Source organism: Staurois parvus, unplaced genomic scaffold (genome assembly GCF_062004578.1).
Source record: "Staurois parvus isolate SC_StPar_1 unplaced genomic scaffold, SC_StPar_1.0 ptg000928l, whole genome shotgun sequence".
NCBI lineage: Eukaryota > Metazoa > Chordata > Amphibia > Anura > Ranidae > Staurois > Staurois parvus.
This window is the reverse complement of record NW_028318724.1, coordinates 359750-379249: the sequence shown is the minus strand read 5'-3', so window position 1 is coordinate 379249 and position 19500 is coordinate 359750. Positions and strand designations below refer to the sequence as shown.

Genomic DNA, 19500 nt, shown 5'->3' with positions numbered 1-19500 from the left:
ACAAGATGGAGGGTTTGGAGCAACATGGATGACCGCGTCCATCTCTGTGTGTACGATTGCTACATGTGTATACAAAGGAGCATGGGGGAGCTCTTGTCCATAATGGGTATGGTATTGACACAGCTCCAGATGATCCACATTGGCTCACAACTGATATGATCCAAAAATATTTAGACAGAATAAAGGTGAATAAAGCACCTGGACAGGATGGCATACACCCACGGGTCCTTAAAGAATTAAGCTCTCTCATTTCAATGCCGCCGTTTCTAATTTTTATGGACTCTTTAATGACTGGCATAGTACCACTGGATTGGCGTAAGGCCAATGCAGTGCCTATATTTAAAAAGGGGTCAAAATCTTTACCAAGTAATTATAGACCTGTTAGTTTAACATCTGTAGTTACGAATATACTGGAGAGTTTAATAAAAGACCACATAGATGAGTTCTTGCTGGAAAAAAATATTTTAAGCAACAGACAGCATGGATTCATGAAAGACAGAAGTTGTCAAATAAATCTGATTTCTTTTTATGAGGAGGTGAGCAAAACCTTGGACAGAGGGGTGGTGGTTGTGGTATACCTGTATTTTGCAAAAGCTGTTGACACAGTTCCCCATACACAGCTAATGTGTAAGGTAAAGTCTACAGGCTTGGAAAAATCTGTATGCAAATGGATAGAAAACTGGCTAAAAGATCGTTTTCAGAGAGTCGTGGTTAATGATTCATACTCTGAATGGTCTAGGGTTGAAAGTGGTGTACCCCAAGGTTCAGTGTTGGGACCTTTACTTTTTAATATAGTTATAAACAGGAGCGGACTGACAACTCATGGGGCCCCTGTGTCCTTGCCCAAACTCAAAAAAGCCTATGAAAAAGGTACCAGGGGCACCTCATGGGGCCCCCTACTGACCCCAGGCCCTAGGGCAGTGCCCATGTTTCCAAATGGTCAGTCCGCCCCTGGTTATAAACAATATAGGGTCTGGGATTAAAAATCCCATTTCAGTCTTTGCAGATGACACCAATCTGTGCCGTGGAATAACGTCCTTACGGGATGTCTCCAATTTACAATCTGACCTCAATGCACTGTTTAATGGAGCAACTATGTGGCAAATGAGGTTTAATGTTGATAAATGTAAGGTTCTGCACCTGGGGGCTACAACTGGGGGGGTACAACTGGGGGGCTCAATGGTGGAGAAGGATCTGGGAGTTCTGGTAGATCACAAGCTTAATAATGGCATGCAATGCCAAGCTGCGGTTTCTAAAGCAAGCAAAATCCTCTCTTGTATTAAAAGAGGTATAGACTGCAGAGAGAGATATCATTTTACCCCTATACATTAGTAAAACCTCATCTGGAATGTGCAGCTCAATTTTGGGCACCAATTCACAAAAAGCACATTGGGGAACTGGAGAAAGTACAGAGAAGGGCAACCAAACTGATAAGAGGCATGGAAGAGCTCGGCTATGAGGAAAGATTAGAGGAACTGAATTTATTCTCTCTTGAGAAGAGGAGATTAAAGAGGGATATGATCAACATGTATAAATACATCAGTGGTTCATACAGTGAGCTCAGAGTTATTCACCTTGAGGTCATCAGAGGACAAAGGGGCACTCTTTATGCCTGGAGGAAAATAAATATAATCTTCAAATACGAAAAGTTTCTTCACAGTAAGAGCTTGTCTTTTTTCAGCCAGACTAACTATGTAACTATGTAGCCTCCTTGAAACAGGAAATGTCCTTAAACTGGACTTGACCCAACCCATCAAAGGTGAGAATCCATTGTGGAGGGACTCTAAGGAGGACCAGAAGTGCTGGAGATGTGGCTGCTATGGTAATGTAATCAAGCACTGAGGACAGTGTGAATTAAAAAAACTCACACAGACCGCCATTAAACTAGTGGCTCCCAGGGCAGAGGGTTGATCCCTTTACCTCAAGGTCCCAGAAAACCAAAGTCCATGTTAAAGCCAAGCCCAGTTGTGTTGGCCCTAGTCAATGACCAGGAGGTCCCATGCTTAACTGACACCTGGTTAGAGTTCGCTGTCGTGGAGTATGACTACTACACCCATGGCTGCTTCTCAAAGCTGTCAATAACCTGTCTATTTTGATGGAAGGCATCACCTGGGTGAAGATCAAAATTGAAGATCAAGTGGTGGAATGAGTGGGGGTAGTGGTGCCTGTTGGTCTGGGCATAATTATACTGAAAGACTTTGACCTACCTTGATTGCTAACCAAAATTGAATGTTCTGACTGGTGTGTGTGAGGCTGTGGTCTGTGGGCGGTGTGGCTCAATGTGATTCAGGCCTACCAGGCACAACAGAGAGCAGATAGGAAATAGCCTGAACAGGATTTCTTCTGCTGCAACAAAGACAGCTCCTTAAATTACCACGGAGGACTGTGGATTTACTGAGGCCATTGACCATCCACTCCACATGGGGAATATCACCATATTTCCATAGCCCTGTGCAAAGAGGTCACGGATCTACTCCAAAGCATGCTGCAAAGTGGGAGTGATACGGGAAAGTCGTAGACCTGGACTAGTCCCAGGATCCCTGGACTAGTCCCAGGTGGAGGAGTCGCTTATGGCCTTTGGGCAAACCAAGTTCTTTTACACTCTTGACCTGGAGAGTGGTTACTGGAAAGTCCCAGTCCAAGGTCAACACAGTGAAAAGACTGCCTTTATCACTCCCCTGGGACTATTTGAGTTTTCACCGCATGTCCTTTGGCCTAAGTAACACCCCCAGCACCTTCCAACATCTAAAGGAGATACCTGGGAGATTTCACCTTTTGGACTGTATTACACTATCTAAATGACATCATCATCTTCTTCAAGACTTTTGAAGATCATATCAAGCATTTAGACCGGGTGTTAGTGAAAAATACAAAAAACACCAGAGGCAGTGAATTGGGGCTCAAGTGGGAATCTACCCCTTACTGAAGGGGGAAAGTCAACCCTTCCTATTTCTATTATAACTCTTAATTCTCATTCAGTAGTCTACTACACCTCATCACCAACATTATAAAATGTATTATTTGTGCAGTGTTAGTTTTTTGTTTTAAACCTTTAATGTATATTAGTCATGAATTCCTAGTACTGGTAAATTTGACATTTTTTTAGGTGTTATTTTTTAAGTCTGCTTTTCTATTGCTCTTCCATATAATAGTTTTTATTAACTTTTTTTTCCTTTTTTTATTATGATTTCTTTATCACTTATAGATTTTACATAATGTCCATTTTATTGATTTAGACATTCCTGTCTGTTGTTTCAACCCCCAAAACCACTGACATCCCCTTTAATTGTTCTATCTGACCCTATAATGGAATTAAAATATATCTGGACAATTAAAGTGTAGTGTTGCGCTGCAATCTTAAATCTGCTGTTTTTCACTACAAATCAAAGGAACCGTGGGAAACTTCTGGGGCATAAAAGCTGCCAGCCCAGTAATCAGGCAACCTGTAACAACATCATTACAATACTATTGGATAGCAATACCAATAGGACAACCTTAGGGCCCAGTGCTATCAAATGTTCTCAGCACTTCATTGGTGTATGTGAATTCCCTGTCACTTTAAGTTACAGTTACATGGTGTCAGAGACAGGAAGTGATGGTAAACATGTCTAACAGGGAAAAGACAGTAAAAAAAATACTAGAAGAGCTGGGAAGGCTTAGAACCTCTGTCAATATATTTTTGCTGCCTGTTTATTCTTGTCTTTGTGACCACTCATGCTCCTAATTTTATTTCATGGTGTCACAGAGAGAGAGGAGAAATCTTTCTAATAAAGGCACAAATGGCAATAACACTTAGAACAAGTACCAACTGTTCTCTAGTATAATAAAAATTTCAATTAAAAATATAAATAATACAATTAAAAAATGTAAAAATACAATTAGACTGGGGCATTAAATCAGTAGTTCTCAATTACTCGTAGCTTTGGTTTAATAACTTTCTCAGCATGTTGAAAAGTATATAGTCTGATGATAACATCCAGATCCAGCCAATACCACTTTTTTTGTAATTAATGGTAGAGTCAGGAAGGGTTAAAACTTCTGTCAGATTTTTATTTTTGTCTATGATTTTGCTGGTGAGACTTTTGCTCACTTTATGTCCCATTATTACCCCATGTCATCAGGACATAGGGGCAGAGATGTATAGGCAAAGAAAAGGCGTCACTCTGCAGTATACTCTGCAATCTTGTGTTTATTGGCAAATGAAATGCGTTGACAATTGTGGCTGTCATCTGTTACCCGCAAATAAACACAAGATTGCAGAGTATACACTGGAGTGCTGACTTTTCTTTGCCTATACAGATCATATGGATGAGGAGTCAGCTGCTTCTGCCACAGCATCAGTGATAAAGCTGCATTATACAGTAACAATGGTAGTTGGTAGTAGCACCTACTTTCATGTATTAGGAATAAGAACAGAGTTCTATCCCATTCCCAGTGAATAAGTAAATGTATTTTTGTTGTCTCTCCCCCCCACCCTTCCACTCAGCTCTGTTGCACAGGCAGCAAAAATGCTTCTGGAATGCTGAAATTGTGGTGTTTATAAGCCCTAAATAAGTGTCAGAAAAGTTCCTTTTTCTCTTTATTTGTTCCAGGTCAGTGACTCAAAATATTAAGCCTAAGGCATTAACATGGCCAGGTAACCAGCAACCAAATTTCAGTAATGGCACCCTGTTTCTTTCATGACAGCCTCTCCTTGTGAAGGTGAAAGTGATACATATATATATATATTTACTATCCTTCATGCTGTTGAGAAATAAGTGGCAATGTAATCAGGGGCACTACATTAAAATATTCCACAGAGTGTCAGGTACCTGAAATCTGGCCATGGATCATTACTATATTTCAGTTAATGATTGAAGGGGAACAAAAGAGACAAGATATTTCCAAACACATTTCCATGATCTGTCATAGCAGTGGTTCGGTAATAAAATCTAAGGCATATCAACTAGATGTATCCAAAAAAATAAAAATATGTGCAAAGTGCAGCAACCCAAAAATCATCTATTATCTGAGCTTTCTATAGCTACCTGGTTAATATAGGTTATCTGATTTGCTCTTTGCACTTATCTTACCTAATGCAACGCTTAATTAATTTTCAAAGTGGTGACCATAAAACACATGGAACTTCAACAGTTGCTTCTTTGTGAATATAGCATTTTGGTACTTACTTCAGACATCTGGGCTTCTGTGTTGCCTTTAGTACCAAGATAAACCATGGTCAGAGCAGATGCAATACTCAAAGGAGAAAATCCAATGTTTTGGTCATTGTCTTCAATGAGCTTTTGGCAAAGCTTAACACAAACTTCATTGTACGACTGAACCAGTGCTTCCATCTTCACAGAAGAAATATATTTATCTGCAAATTAAAAAATAAAGTTATATAAACATCTAAACTATTTGAATTTTCTCTTTTACTGTAGAACTACTAAAATGTAAATAGTTACTATGGCTTACTACTCTAAATTCTCCTTCAATGCATCTTGGAGTTTCTTGACATGTTATTTTTGTGTTATTCCTGCTAAAATGTTAAGTCTATTGAAAACTCTACATCTGTATAAACCAAAAAATCAAGACTGAAGTTTTAAGTAACAGTATAACATACTATGCTCAGTCATTTTCTAAACTTTACAGTTTACAGGATATGATATATATGGAGTAAATAAAACAATATAGTACCTGATAGGACAGTATTCCAGTGCAGACTGTTACATTGGTAGCTACACCCAAATATATACTATACTTTCATCATCAGTTAAAGCAACAATTGTTTCCTGAAATATTTTATTATCCTGCCTCATCATGTACCTTTCATTTGTTGGCTCACAGGAAGCAGATTTGCCAACAGCAGTGAATCATGAAAAAGATGTAAGGCAGCACTAAACATGTTTTTGCAAAATGTGGCAGAAAAAAAAATTGTGGGAGGTGAATGGAAAAATATAGAATGTTTAGGTATACTAGATTAGACACATCTCCTGTGCAGTCATGGTCTCTCTATTATAATAAGATGACAAAACTGCCAAAATGCAACATTTTCACAAAAATGTACTAAAGTAATAAAGTATAACATTGATTTATAGCTATTCTAGACAGAAAGAAGCCCAAAGTCAGCCTGTATTTCAAAGTCATTAACATAATAATTACCGTATTTTTCGTCGTATAAGACGCACCTGACCATAAGACGCACCTAGGTTTTAGAGGCAGAAAACAGGAAAAAAATTCTGAACTAATGGACTGCAGACACAGTACAGGAGATGACCAGAGACTGCGGACAGCACAGGGATGACCAGAGACTGCGGACAGCACAGGGATGACCAGAGACTGCGGACAGCACAGGGATGACCAGAGACTGCGGACAGTACAGATGACTGCTGACCTTTGGGGAGGTGGGGAGCGGGTACCTGAATTTGACAGGTACCCGCTCTTACTTTCGCAGAGTTTTTGTTTGATCTTACCTGTTCCTCGATCCAGCCGCGCGCTGTCTTCCCGGCTTCTGTAATGGCGCTCGGCATGACAGCCGGGTGCCCAGTGTGCATGAGCGAGAAGCACTTGCGCTTTGTGATTGGTCCGGTGGCTTCTGGGATCTGTCATGTGTCCCAGGTACCGCCTTACCATTCACAAAAAGCACCGCTTCTTGCGCATGCGCACTTGGCACCCGGCTGTCATGCCCAGTGCCCACACTACAGAAGCCGGAAGACAGCGTGCCGCTGGATAGAGGAACAGGTAAGGTCCCGCTGCAGAGCTGAGCGGCCGGCCTGGTATTCTGACACGGCCACGGTGGAAATACCGGACCGGCCGCTCCATATTCGCTCCATAAGACGCACTGACATTTCCCCCCCAGTTTTGGGGAAGAAAAAGTGCGTCTTATACGGCGAAAAATACGGTACTACTAGTCTACAGGCCAAATACATCATAAATCAATGTCGATGGCTTGATATTTCTGATATTTTATCTAAGTGAAATTCCCAGAACATGGCCTGTTTTGGCGTTCTTGAAGACTGATGTTGGGATAACTGCTCTAGAAGTTCCACAAAATGCTACTGCAATTGTCAGCTCTCATTTTCCCATCTACACTATGCACAATTGCTGAGAGCCATTCATGAGAGCCAATAACTCTGGTAAACCAGATTATACTACAGATTATGGGCTCGGCAAAAGAACCAAAACCCATGAGAACTTTGCTGAGGGCTTTTTCCTTTTAATCCCATTTATTTTACTGTTGCTTATTGCCTATTTTGTAATATCTTTTTTCTTTTGTTTCCTTAAAACTATTGTATATTTAAAAACCTTTAGCTTGATTCTCTAATGCTCTTAATAGGAAATAAAAGAGTGTATGCCTATTTGAAGAACATTACCTTATTTTAAACTCTGTTACTTTCTTGTCTGGCCATAACTGTCAGCAACATTTTTTAAGGTCAGAATTGTCACAACAGATGTTTTGAATGGTGCATTTCTTCTGTTTAAATATGTTGTGGCAGCTACTGTTTGTGGGTGTAAAAGCCAACTGCAGATTTAACTGACCCAGTGATGATCATCCTCAATCTGCTGGCACATGGAATTTTGTTCCAAATGCTGGAAAATCTCTATGCAGGGTGAGACTGATACACGCATCACATTCTGAGAGCGGCTGGTTGATTTGAAATGGTCGTAATCACATTGCTCACTATTTAAGGTAGTTCCATGGTATCATATATAGATTTTATATAATACAGAATCACTGAAAAAGCTGCTTACTAGTCTGACCTTCACTGCCTTACCGCAGCCTTACCTTGTCTATTATTTTATTTTGAGGAAGAAGTACAGGAGGCCATAAAACCAAACTTTCACAAGACATATTGGTTAAGCACTGAACTCACTAACAGGCGAAAAATAACTTACAGAAAGTATAATTTTTGAAGTCATCTCTCTGGCAACTTGGGATACCCCCACCTCCCTAAGTCCCTTATGCAACAGAACAGAGGTCATATGATCATTTATACTTTTATATACTGATAAAACAAAATTAGACAACATCCAGGAAAATGTGGGTTTATAGAAAAATCGATAATTTGGGCTAAGACTATTTAATTGTACTTGTAATTGTAAATGTTAACAACTTTTTCTCAGCTACAGTTACATTATGGGATGGATTCAGGAAAACTGAAAGTTATTATTATTATTATTATTATACAGTATTTATAAAGCGCCAATAGTTCACTCAGCGCTGTACATTACAAAGGGGGACAGAACATGTGACAGAACAATACCAATACAATGCAAAACATGAGGGGATCGAGGGCCCTGCTCTTTCGAGCTTACAATCTAGAAGGGGTGGGATAGTGGTACAGGAGGAGATAGCTGTGGGGGATGGAGTGGTAGGAAGAGTGGAGGAGGTCAGCAAGTTAGCAAGGGGTGAGGTAGGCTTCCCTGAAGAGATGGGTTTTCAGGGTGCGCCTAAAGGAGAGGAGAGTAGGTGATAATCTGATGGGTTGGGGCAGGGAGTTCCAGAGGATGGGTGACACCCTGGAGAAGTCCTGGAGGCGGGCATGGGAGGAGGAGACCAGGGAACTAGAGAGAAGGAGGTCTTGTGAGGAGCGGAGTGTGCGTGCTGGGCGGTACTTGGATATTAGGTCAGTGATGTAGTTCGGGGCAGTATGGTGGACAGCTTTGTACGTCAGTGTTAGGATTTTAAATTTGATCCGTTGCGCAATCGGAAGCCAGTGGAGGGATTGGCAGAGGGGGGTGGCGGAAATGGAGCGGTTGGAAAGGTGAATGAGTCTGGCAGCCGTATTCAGGATCAACTGAAGCGGGGATAGCCAGCGGCGAGGCAGGCCAGTGAGGAGGGAGTTGCAGTAGTCGAGTCGTGATATGATGAGGGAGTGGATGAGCTGTTTAGTGGTTTCTGGGGTTAGGAACGTGCGGATTTTGGCGATGTTGCGGAGGTGGAGTCTGCACGAGTTTGTTAAAGATTGGACTTGGGGCTGGAAGGATAGGTTGGAGTCCAGAATGACACCAAGTACTCTGGCCTGCAGAGCGGGTTTGATATTGACGTTGTTGGATGTGATGTAGAAGTCAATGGGGGGTGGGGTTCGGGCTGGGGGGAAGACAAGGAGCTCGGTTTTGGAGAGATTCAGTTTAAGGAAGTGGAGCGACATCCAATCTGATATGTCGCTCAGTAGGTGTGTGATTTGGGCAGAGACCGAAGGGGTGAGGTGGGGGGTTGAGAGATAGATTTGTGTGTCGTCGGCATAGAGGTGGTAGTTGAAGCCGTGAGAGTGTATGAGTTGGCCAAGGGAGGAGGTGTAGATGGAGAAGAGAAGGGGCCCAAGGACAGAGCCTTGAGGGACCCCAACAGAGAGGGGGAGTGAGGGGGAGGTGGTAGCATTATAGGTAACGCTGAAAGAGCGTTGTGACAGGTAGGATGAGAGCCAGGAGAGAGCAGAATCTCTGAGGCCGAGGGAGTGTAGTATTTTGAGGAGGAGGGGGTGGTCAACTGTGTCGAAGGCCGCAGAGAGGTCAAGGAGTAGGAGCACTGAATAGTGGCCATTAGCTTTGGCGGTTAGAAGGTCGTTGGAGAGTTTGAGTAAGGCGGTTTCGGTGGAGTGTAGGGGGCGGAAGCCAGACTGTAGGGGATCGAGGAGGTTGTTGTCGTTGAGGTGAGAGCATAGGCGGGTGTAGACGAGACGCTCGAGGAGTTTAGATGTAAGTGGGAGCAGGGAGATGGGTCTGAGGTTGTTCGGGTCATTGGGGTCCAGGGAGGGCTTTTTAAGTATGGGGGTGATGTGTGCATGCTTCAGTGGGGAGGGGAAAGTGCCGGAGGAGAGGGAGAGATTAAAGATGTGGGTGAGGGAGCGTAGGATGGAGGGGGAGGGAGGTCGTAGGAATTGTGAGGGGATAGGGTCGAGGGGGCAGGTGGTGAGGCGGGCATCAGAGAGGATCTTGGAGACTTCCTCAATGGTAGTAAGGTCAAAGGTGTGGAGTGTTGGGGGAGCTTCAGTATGAGGAATGTAGGGTGGGGTGGGAGTGGAGGTCAGAGCAGTGGTGGGGCCGTGGGAGAGGGGTGATGAGGGGGTAGCCGAGTGAGGGGGAATGGGGTCGGAGGGAGTTTGAGCAGTGACGAAGTCCCTGCGGGTAATGTCCAGGGGGGGGGGGGATGAGGGGGTAGCTGTGTGAGAGGGGACGGGTTGAGAGGGCGTGTGAGTTGCGGCAATGTCCTTGCGAATTGTGTCAATCTTGTTTTTGAAGTGATTGGCAATCTCAAGGGCGGTGAGTGAGGTGCTGGGTGGAGGTGGGGGTGGAGAGAGTAGAGAGTTGAAGGTGGAGAAGAGTCGGCGAGGATTGGAGGAGAGGGCCTTGATGAGGGTCAGGAAGTAGGCTTGTTTGGCTGCGTGGAGGGAGGAGGTGTAGGTGCGGAAGGCAGATTTGTAGCAGGTGAAAGCTTGTTGGGATTTTGTTTTGCGCCATAGTCGCTCCAGGGCACGACTGCGTCGTTTGAGGGTTTTGGTGTGATCAGTCTGCCAGGGCTGGAGCGGTCGGAGTCTGATGTTGCGTGTGGTTAAAGGCGCTAGTGAGTCAAGGGCTGCTGACAGCACGTTGTTGTAGGCAGTCATAGCCAAGTCGGGGCAGGACAGGGGGAGGATGCGGTCGTGGAGTTGATCAGCTGCAGAGTGGAGGGGGGCAGGGTTAAGGTTGCGGAGGTTACGGCTGGTAGTAGTGTGACATTTGGAGGGGTTTTTGTTGGAGGACGAGGAGATAGAGAAGGTGATCAGGTTGTGGTCAGAGAGAGGGAAGGGGGTGTTAGTGAGGTTGTGGGGAGCGCAGCGGTTGGAGAAGACAAGATCAAGGATATTACCGTCGGAGTGGGTGGTGGATTGTATGCACTGTGCAAGTGCAAAGGAGGAGGTTAAGTGGAGGAGACGGGCTGTGTCCGGGTTGTCAAGGTTGACAGGGATGTTGAAATCCCCAAGAATGATGGTGGGTAGCTCAGAGGAGAGGAAGAAGGGTAGCCAGGAGGAGAAGTCTTCCAGGAAGCGGGGTATGGATCCAGGAGGCCGGTATATCACAGCAATCTTCAGGGGGGTTGGGGAGAATAGTCGGACGCAGTGGGCCTCGAAGGAGGAGAAGGATAGGGAGGGGGGGTTTGGGAGGACTCGGAAGGTGCTCCGCGGTGACAGGAGCAGACCAACCCCACCACCTTTACGACCGTTAGGTCTGGGTGAGTGGGTCCAGGTGAGACCTCCATAGGAGAGTGCAGCAGGGGAGGTAGAGTCAGTGGGCTGGATCCAGGTTTCCGTGATCGCCAGGAGGTTGAGGGAGCGGGAAACAAAGAGGTCGTGGATGGCGGTAAGCTTGTTGCACACCGATCGGGCGTTCAGGAGTGCACATGAAAACGGGGGGGAGATTTTAGGGAGCAGGGGGACAGATACTAGGTTGCGGTAGGACATGGCGGCGGGAGGGTGTTGTGCGGGTGAGGGAGGTGGAGGGCCAGGATTCGGGGAGATGTCTCCCGCGGCTAGGAGGAGGAGAAGGGTGAGAAAGGTGGCATGGGAGCGGGATGTGCAGGAGCGTGAGAAACTCCTAGTGGAGGTGTTCGGGTCAGTGGGAGAGTGGAATAATAGGAGGAGGTGGTGGGTGCCATAGAGGGGCGAAGGAAGCAGTGAGGACACAATATACAAATGTTTAGGAGGAGCAGAGGGATATAGTGAATGGATTTTGGGAATGAAGGAGAGGAAAATGAGAAGGAGTAGAAGAGGCATTGTGGGGGGTGATGAGAGCAGTAGTAGGGAGATGATAGCAATGAGGGGGAGATGTGCAGGTTTTGGGGTGGAGCAGAGGGGTAAAGAAATGAGATTTGGGAACAGAGGTAGTAGTATGAAGAGGAGTGTATTATATAAAGGTACACAGAGTGGGACTCAGGCATGTAAGAGATGTTTCCCAGGGTGTTTGCTTGCAGTCTGTCCAGCATGCAGTGGAGTTTCTTGCTGTTGTTGTGTCTTTCTCCTGCTTTAGTTCAACTGCTGTGTTTAACTGCTTCGCACTCTTTCGAAGCCGCACTCCGTCAGAAGCAGCACCCCCATCAGAGACTGTGCCCCCCATCAGAGATCTCCCCCATGAGCTGATCTGAATTTATAGGGAGATGCTCAAATGAGCATTCAACTCCACCCCAATTAGTAGCTGATAAGGCTCACATGAATGTTGGGGGATGTCTCATAGGAACCAGGCTACAGTCGTAAACTGGGTGCAACTGAAGGTGAGGACTGCTCAACATACACACAAATATAAAATACACCATTTGTTCTGAATATAACAGGAGTGAAAGCAAAAGTTGCTGTTTATAGTCACCAGTCATAAATGATATTTGATTTTACCCTAAGGTTCAGTGTTGGGACCCTTACTTTTTAATGTATTTATAAATGATATAGGGTCTTGGATTAAAAGTACTATTTCAGTCTTTGAAGATGATGCCAAGCTGTGCAGTGGAAGGACACACAGGATGTCTTCAATTTACAAGCCGACCTCAATGCACTGTTTAATTGGGCATCTGTGTGGCAAATGAGGTTTAATGTTGATAAATATAAATATGGAGGCTAAAAATATGAATGTGGGGGACGTGGCTTGGTGCTCCAGGAGAGTGGCCACCTAGAGAAGGAGCTCCACAAGACCTGCTGCTTCATAAGCACACCTGCTGTCAATCTGCCCATCTGACATGAACAAAACAACAAGGAACACTGCTGGGAACAGGTCCCGCCGCTCCATTGCTACACCTGTTGCTCAGAGCATACAGGAAATCTTTAAATTAACGCCACAAGTGAGCCGCAGGACTCCAGCCAAGGAGTACAGTGAGGATTCACATTCAGCATCAGAGGACATGGTGAGAGACATAGAGGCCCCGAATCCCCCCCCAACATTAGCTGATATGACGGTCATTGTGGCCGACATTAAGGGAGCGTTTTCATCCACCATTACAGAGCTGAGAGCTGATCTTCTGGCTCTCTCAGACAAGATAGTGGCAGTGGAATAGGCCGAAATTAAGAATCTGCTGCAGAGGCCCTTGCTTCACATCTGATCACTGTTAACAGACAGAAGATCTGGACAATCGGGGGAGACGGAAGAATATTAGAGTGCGGGGAATCCCCGAGTCAGTGGAAGCTGATAAAATCCAATCTGCTTTACACTCAGTATTTAATAGTTTGCTTGTTTGAAGAAAACTGTTCTGTTTATATTGTAACATTTGCCTTACGATGCAATAAAGTTTACTGTTTAAAAAAAAACAAAACCATGGATGCATCATACATACTAGGGGGAGTACAGTTGGGGGAATCAATGGTTGAGAAGGATCTGGGTGTTGTGGTGGATCATAAGCTTAATACTGGCATGCAATGCCAAGCTGCGGTTTCCAAAGCGAGCAAAATCCTTTGTGTTAAGAGAGGTATAGACTCCAGAGAAAGAGATATCATTTTACCCCGGTACAAATCATTAGTAAAACCTCATCTGGAATATGCAGTTCAATTTTGGGCACCACTTCAGAAAAAGGATATAGGGGAACTGAAGAAAGTGCAGAGAAGGGCAGCCAAATTGATAAGAGGCATGGAGGAGCTCAACTATGAGGAAAGATTAGAGGAACTGAATTTATTCTCTCTTAAGAAGAGAAGATTAAGGGAGATATGGTCAATATGTATAAATACATAAGTGGTTTATATAGTGAACTTGGTTTAGAGTTATTCACTTTAAGGTCATCACAAAGGACAAGTGGGAACTGTTTACATCTGGAGAAGAGAATCTCCAAATACAGAAAGGCTTCTTCACAGTAAGAGCTGTAAAAATGTAAAATGGAATCCCTCTGGAGCTGGTTCTGACCAGCTCAGTAGATTGATTTTAAAAAGGCCTGGATTCTTTCCTAAATGTGCATAATATAACTGGATACTAATATTTATAGGTAAAGTTGATCCACGGAATATCCCTTTGCCTGTTGAGGGATCAAGAAGGAATTTTTTCCCCTGCTGGAGCAAAGGGGAACTATGATGGATTGCAATTGACAGCTTCAGTTTTGTGCTTTCATGAATCAGATTTCATGAATCACCCTCTATATAGTACTGCGATGCACTTCTCTGATTTCTAAGATTTAACAAACATAGTTTTGAAGCATAACTTTTAAAACAAAATATCTTGAAGCTGTAAGTGGAGTAGCAAAGTATTACAACTCTTGTTAGGTTTTTATTTCTGTATGTGTCCCTATTGTAGAGATCCACTCTCATTTCTTGTCCAGATGGCTATTGTAATTAAAGTGGAACTTCATTCTCTCAGTCAGCATTGACTATTATTAATCCTTATGCTGCTAGCATTAGTAAATAGAAAGGAAGGTGCTGTATATTATTTTTACTTTTTGTAATTTCTTTTTACACTTCTTCAGTTACTTCCTGGTGTCCATGCCTAGGCAAATTATGTAATACATCCCAGGAGTCTTCAGGTGAGGAAGAGGGGTTTTCCCAGCTAAGCACACTTTCTTGCCTAAGCTGAGGGCAGATGGATCTCAGGAAGTAAATGCTACATAAATCAACTGCCCTTACTCAAGAGGACCACAGCCATAAATGGTAGGGGGTGTTTTCAAAGTGATTTCTCAACAAAAGAAAGCATGGAGACATGTATGGATGGGGGAGTTTGCTTTGAATATTAAAAATTAATTACATTGCATTTTTGTTTTGTAGTGCTCAGATGCAGCGTAGTTCTGCTTTAAGACAGAAGTTGAGAGGAAATTCAAATCTTATAGTTGTCACCTAAATGAGAGTAGATGAGAGAATTCACATTTCTTCTGGTGACAGCTTTCAGAGATGGGATTTCCCATCATATAGTCCAGCTCAGAAAGTCATGGAATTTTACACTAAGTACATACAAGAACATGTGGGCAAGGGTGACTGCAAAAGTAGTTGCCATCACAAGTAATTTGATGTATATATTTAATAAAAAGCATCATTTGCCTAATATTTTCCTAGGACCATCATACAGTATATATATATATATATATATATATATACATATTAAGATATTTATTAAACTAAAGTGTATAAGAACCTGTTTTGAGCCATTTCAAATGTATTTCACACAAGGTAATATGTTATTCTGTTATTCTGTAACTGTTTTTCACATTGTCCTTAGGTTAAACGTCTTTTAATTTTTCCGAATTTTTGCAAATACATGACAGCTTTATGTGGCCATATTATTTCATAATCTGAGGTTTGACTGGTTACAAAAGCAATTGTGACAACAAACGGTTTGCTTGCAAAATTATTATGAGCTTGTCTAACAAATTCAATTAATAGGAAAACTTACTTGACCAGGCCACTTTACTATAAACACTCCTCCACTTTCCTGTGGCAAAGTAGATGGACTAAAATGGTTGCATCTTTACCTTACAGTATGAAAAAAAATTGCATTGATGGATTTGTAGAGCATTTATAGAGATACATATACAAATATCCTTATAATATATTGTATTATATAATATAATGGGTAGCACAGTGGCTAAGTGGTTAGCAGTTCTGCCTGGCAGCACTAGGGTCATTGGTTCAAATCCCAACCATGGCATCTGCCTGGAGTTTGCATGTTCTTCCTGTGCCTGCATGGCTTTCCTTCTACACTCCGAAGACATTGTCAGGGCTCCAGGTATGACCAGAGATGTGTGGACTGACAGGGAAACGCAGGCTTCAGGTATAGTATAAACAATACAATTTATTAAAGACTAAACAATACATAAACGCAGTGCAAGACTAAACATAAACACAGTGCAACCAAACCTCCAACAGATAACAATAAGAACAATACTAAACGTAGTCGGGCAGGCAAAGTACAAGGAGCAGGCGGAAGAGTAGTCAGGAATAGCCGAGGTTGGTACAGGCAGAGTTCGTGCAGAGTCAGGATTCAAGCAGGCAGGATCAGGATACAGGGGCCAAGGGAAACTATACACCAAGGCCCTGACTGCAGGCCTGGCCACTCCTTAAATACACCTCCTGCAATCAGCCTCAGGTGATGACTTGATTGCAGGAGTGAGCTTCTGGCTGCTGAGAGCACCTGCTGGCCAGCCCTGGTACTGCAGCCCACACGGCAGGTGAGTCCCACCACCAGTGGTGAGTCCATTCCTGACAGACATGCTGGTAGGTTATTTGACTCCTGTCTAAATTGGCCCTAGTATGTGTATGAATGTGAGTTAGGGATCTTAGATTGGAAGCTCCTTGAGAGTTAGGGACTGATGTGAATGTACAATACACTGTATATTTAAAGTGCTGTGTAAACTGATGGTGCTATATACAGTAAGTATGTGTAATAAATAAAATAATATTGGTCTTTGTGAAATGCTATAGCAGTATTCAATTGTCTTTGTTGATGTGATGCCAGAAAATGTTAAAGTGCATCTGTATCCAGATTATGGACATTTATGTATTTGGATTTTCTTAGCAAATACTACTATTCTATTCTGTAAAATTTTTAACCAACAAAAGTTGTGGAATGTACAGTATAGATTCAGCAGGTATGAGCAGGGACAGTTTACATTTCCTGCCTCTTTAGGCCGCCTGTCTTGTGCCACCCCCTGCCCCTCATCTCCTAACCTAGTTGACTTGTTAGTCTTAATATCACACTAATGATTCCAGACCTCACAACAACTCATATTATGGTTGGCCTGGAGGTTTAAAGTGTTAGTAAAATATCTATGTCTATATTTACCTACAGGTGAGCTTATAATAAAGCTTACCTCTGTGCTGCTGCCAGGACTCCCATGCGCCTGCGTGGGAGTGACATCATCACAGCTCGGCCAACCTGGAAAGAAGACCGGGTGAAGGTAGAAGCCTCTGCAGCAGTGACAGCGCACCATCGAAGAGCTTCATTTGAAGGTAAGCCTTTCATAATGTGCTAGTATGCAATGTGTACTACCGTGTTTCCCCGAAAATAAGACACTGTCTTATATTTTTTTTGGCTCAAAAAAACACACTAGGTCTTATTTTCAGGGGATGTCTTATTTTCCATGAAGAAGAATACGGTACACATTTATTGTTAAATGAAAATAAAGGAAATTTATTACCTGTATACGGTACGGTAGTACGGTAGTTGTCAACACAAACCAGACAAACTGTGAATCCTACAGTATCAAGAATTAACTCATTTATTCAATGACAATCATGTCATCATCTTCTGGAACATCATCATAACAGTCATCATAACAGGCAGTGTCACCAGAGACAGACCAGCACTCACCACCTTCGCCGCGTCCCGTCCGCTCTGATCCTCCTGTTCTTCTACACACATCTGCGAAAGTCTCCTCCTCTCTCCCGCCCCGCACTCACCACTCACTCTGACCTCCGCTCCGCCTCCACACAGCAGTGACGTCAGGATTCCGTGTAACGTCACTGGTTGCTAGACGCCAGTCAGGGCGGCCCTAGCAACCAGTTTACAGTAAATTAATTTTCATTCCGAGACAGAGCCTACGGGGGCCTTATTTTCGGGGGGATGCCTTATATTTCACCCAGAAGGAAACCTGTAAGTAGGTCTTATTTTCGGAGGATGTTTATTTTCGGGGAAACACGGTAGCACCTTATGCCTTTACCTTGCAGGGAAATGTTTTTTTTTCCATTGCTCCATGTTTACTACCACTTTAAGGCTGAAAGAGACAGTTTGCCCACTCTATATCAGAATACTTGTAAGCAATGGCTAGAAGGGTAGGGCAAACGTTTCCCCCTATTCTGCTAGCAATTTAGTTCTAGATGTACAGATGCAGATTGGGTGAACTACAAGTAGCCAGCAACAGTCCATCAACAAAAAATGGCAGCAACAATAACAACACAGCTGTCTTGCAAAGGCAGACAAAAGGCATTCTAGAATGTATTATACACAGAAATGTCAACAATATGATGTGTAGGTAGGCAGCTGTTTGCCACCCCTGGTGGGCTGCCACCCTAGGCAAAATACCCAGTCAGGTCCAGGTGAAGTTTTAAAAACAAAGATTTGTGCCTGATTAGATTAGTTAGAAATTACATTGAGAGGAATGTACACCTTCTCTTGGAATTTTAGGTGGAGATGTACAAATCCTAACTGGCTCCACTGGCTTACAGCCATGATTTGCAAGTCTCTGATTTTTAATACAAGGATAAATCCCTTGACATATGCAAGCAAGTACAGACATAAACTGTATAACATGGTTTAAGAATGGCGTGATCTGTCACTTATTGCAGAGGAATGTTTTGCGTGGTTTTTTGGTATAGCAGGCACAGCATTATATTTTTAGTTTGAAAAAATGATAGCGTCTGCATAATTGTCTCAAGCTGTACTTGCTACACCATGCATGACCATTGCGTTATTTTCAGTGTCTTTATAGAAATGATTGCTGATCTCATGACACAAGCTATATTTATCTGTTGCCAATGGCCTGAGACTGATGATACTTTAGTTAATCTTCTAGTGCTGTCTATACTACAATTAAGCAGTCAAGCTGGTAGCCCTACTAACCTGCTTCAAATATAGCTTAGATAACACAAGAATTGGTATTGGAGCATTGTGCAACCATAACTAAATCTCTCTTTTTACCTTGACGTTGCCTAGCACAGAGTTTAGGTAAACCATTTAAAGTTAAACTCTGGGCTAAGCAAATATTGACTAGATACAAGAGGCATATTTATTCTTAAACTGGGTACACACAGATCGAAATTGAATTTTGATCTGAGTGACACTACCTGTTTGACAGAAATCGGTGGGTAGATCAATAGATTGACTTATGTCGAATGGGACTGTTGGAAACCTTTCATTGGATTAGCAACTGCAGCCAATCGACTGCAGTGTTGATCAATGTATTTTGACAGCGGGAGGAGTCCCCCTGTCAATAGCACAGTGAGGAGGGTTTCTCCATCCACCTCGCTTGTGTAAATGGAGGATTCAGTTTGGGTTTTTTTTTTGCTCAGCTGAAAGGAAAGGAAAAACTAAGCATGTACAGTATACCCAGCTTTTCCTGAACCTTGGTGTGCCTTGAGTATTTCTTCCAAATTTGTGCAGTAAAAGTCTCTCCTTGTACAGGCAGCCTGTAGTGGGTGGGGTCTGCTGAGCCCCTCCCACAGCTCTACTGTTTGCACAGACTATGTACAGCACAGTGATGATGTCACTGCTAATTTTACAATATTAGGGTATGAAAAGGCAGTTGGTGCAGACAAAATGTTTTTTTATTATTTGTGGCTATTGAATAATATATTTAAACTATAGTTGTAGCTCTGCCCTGATATGGGCCACTGGATCATGCTTGTCCTCTGGTGCTACCCTGACCTTGTAAGCTCCTCACATTTTCTGACATGTTCAGACATGGTTTAACCTCCCTGGCGGTATGATTATTTCAGATTTTTGGTGCTGAAAGCGGTACCATTATTTTGCATGGAAATTTGGCGTTTTATATTGTAGGCCTGTAATTCTTAGGAATAACTCACTGAAATCTGTCCAAACAAGAGTCTAGTAAACATCCCGGGTAGGAAAAAACTTGAAACAAGAAATCATAAA

At 43.1% G+C, this 19500-nt stretch overlaps 1 protein-coding gene across 3 annotated transcripts in view; it reads right to left on the bottom strand.

The window, feature by feature from the left end:
* Positions 1-19500, bottom strand: part of LOC149441980 (leukocyte elastase inhibitor-like) — an 81079-nt gene that overhangs the window by 38806 nt on the left and 22773 nt on the right. For 2 of the 3 annotated variants that reach the window (XM_089656673.1, XM_089656674.1), the window contains exon 2: positions 5169-5356. In XM_089656673.1, coding sequence (XP_089512799.1) covers positions 5169-5356 — 188 coding nt within the window. Of the gene's footprint in view, positions 1-5168; positions 5357-5676; positions 5813-19500 lie in introns of those variants that run through there. The other variant, XM_089656675.1, reaches the window with a different exon arrangement.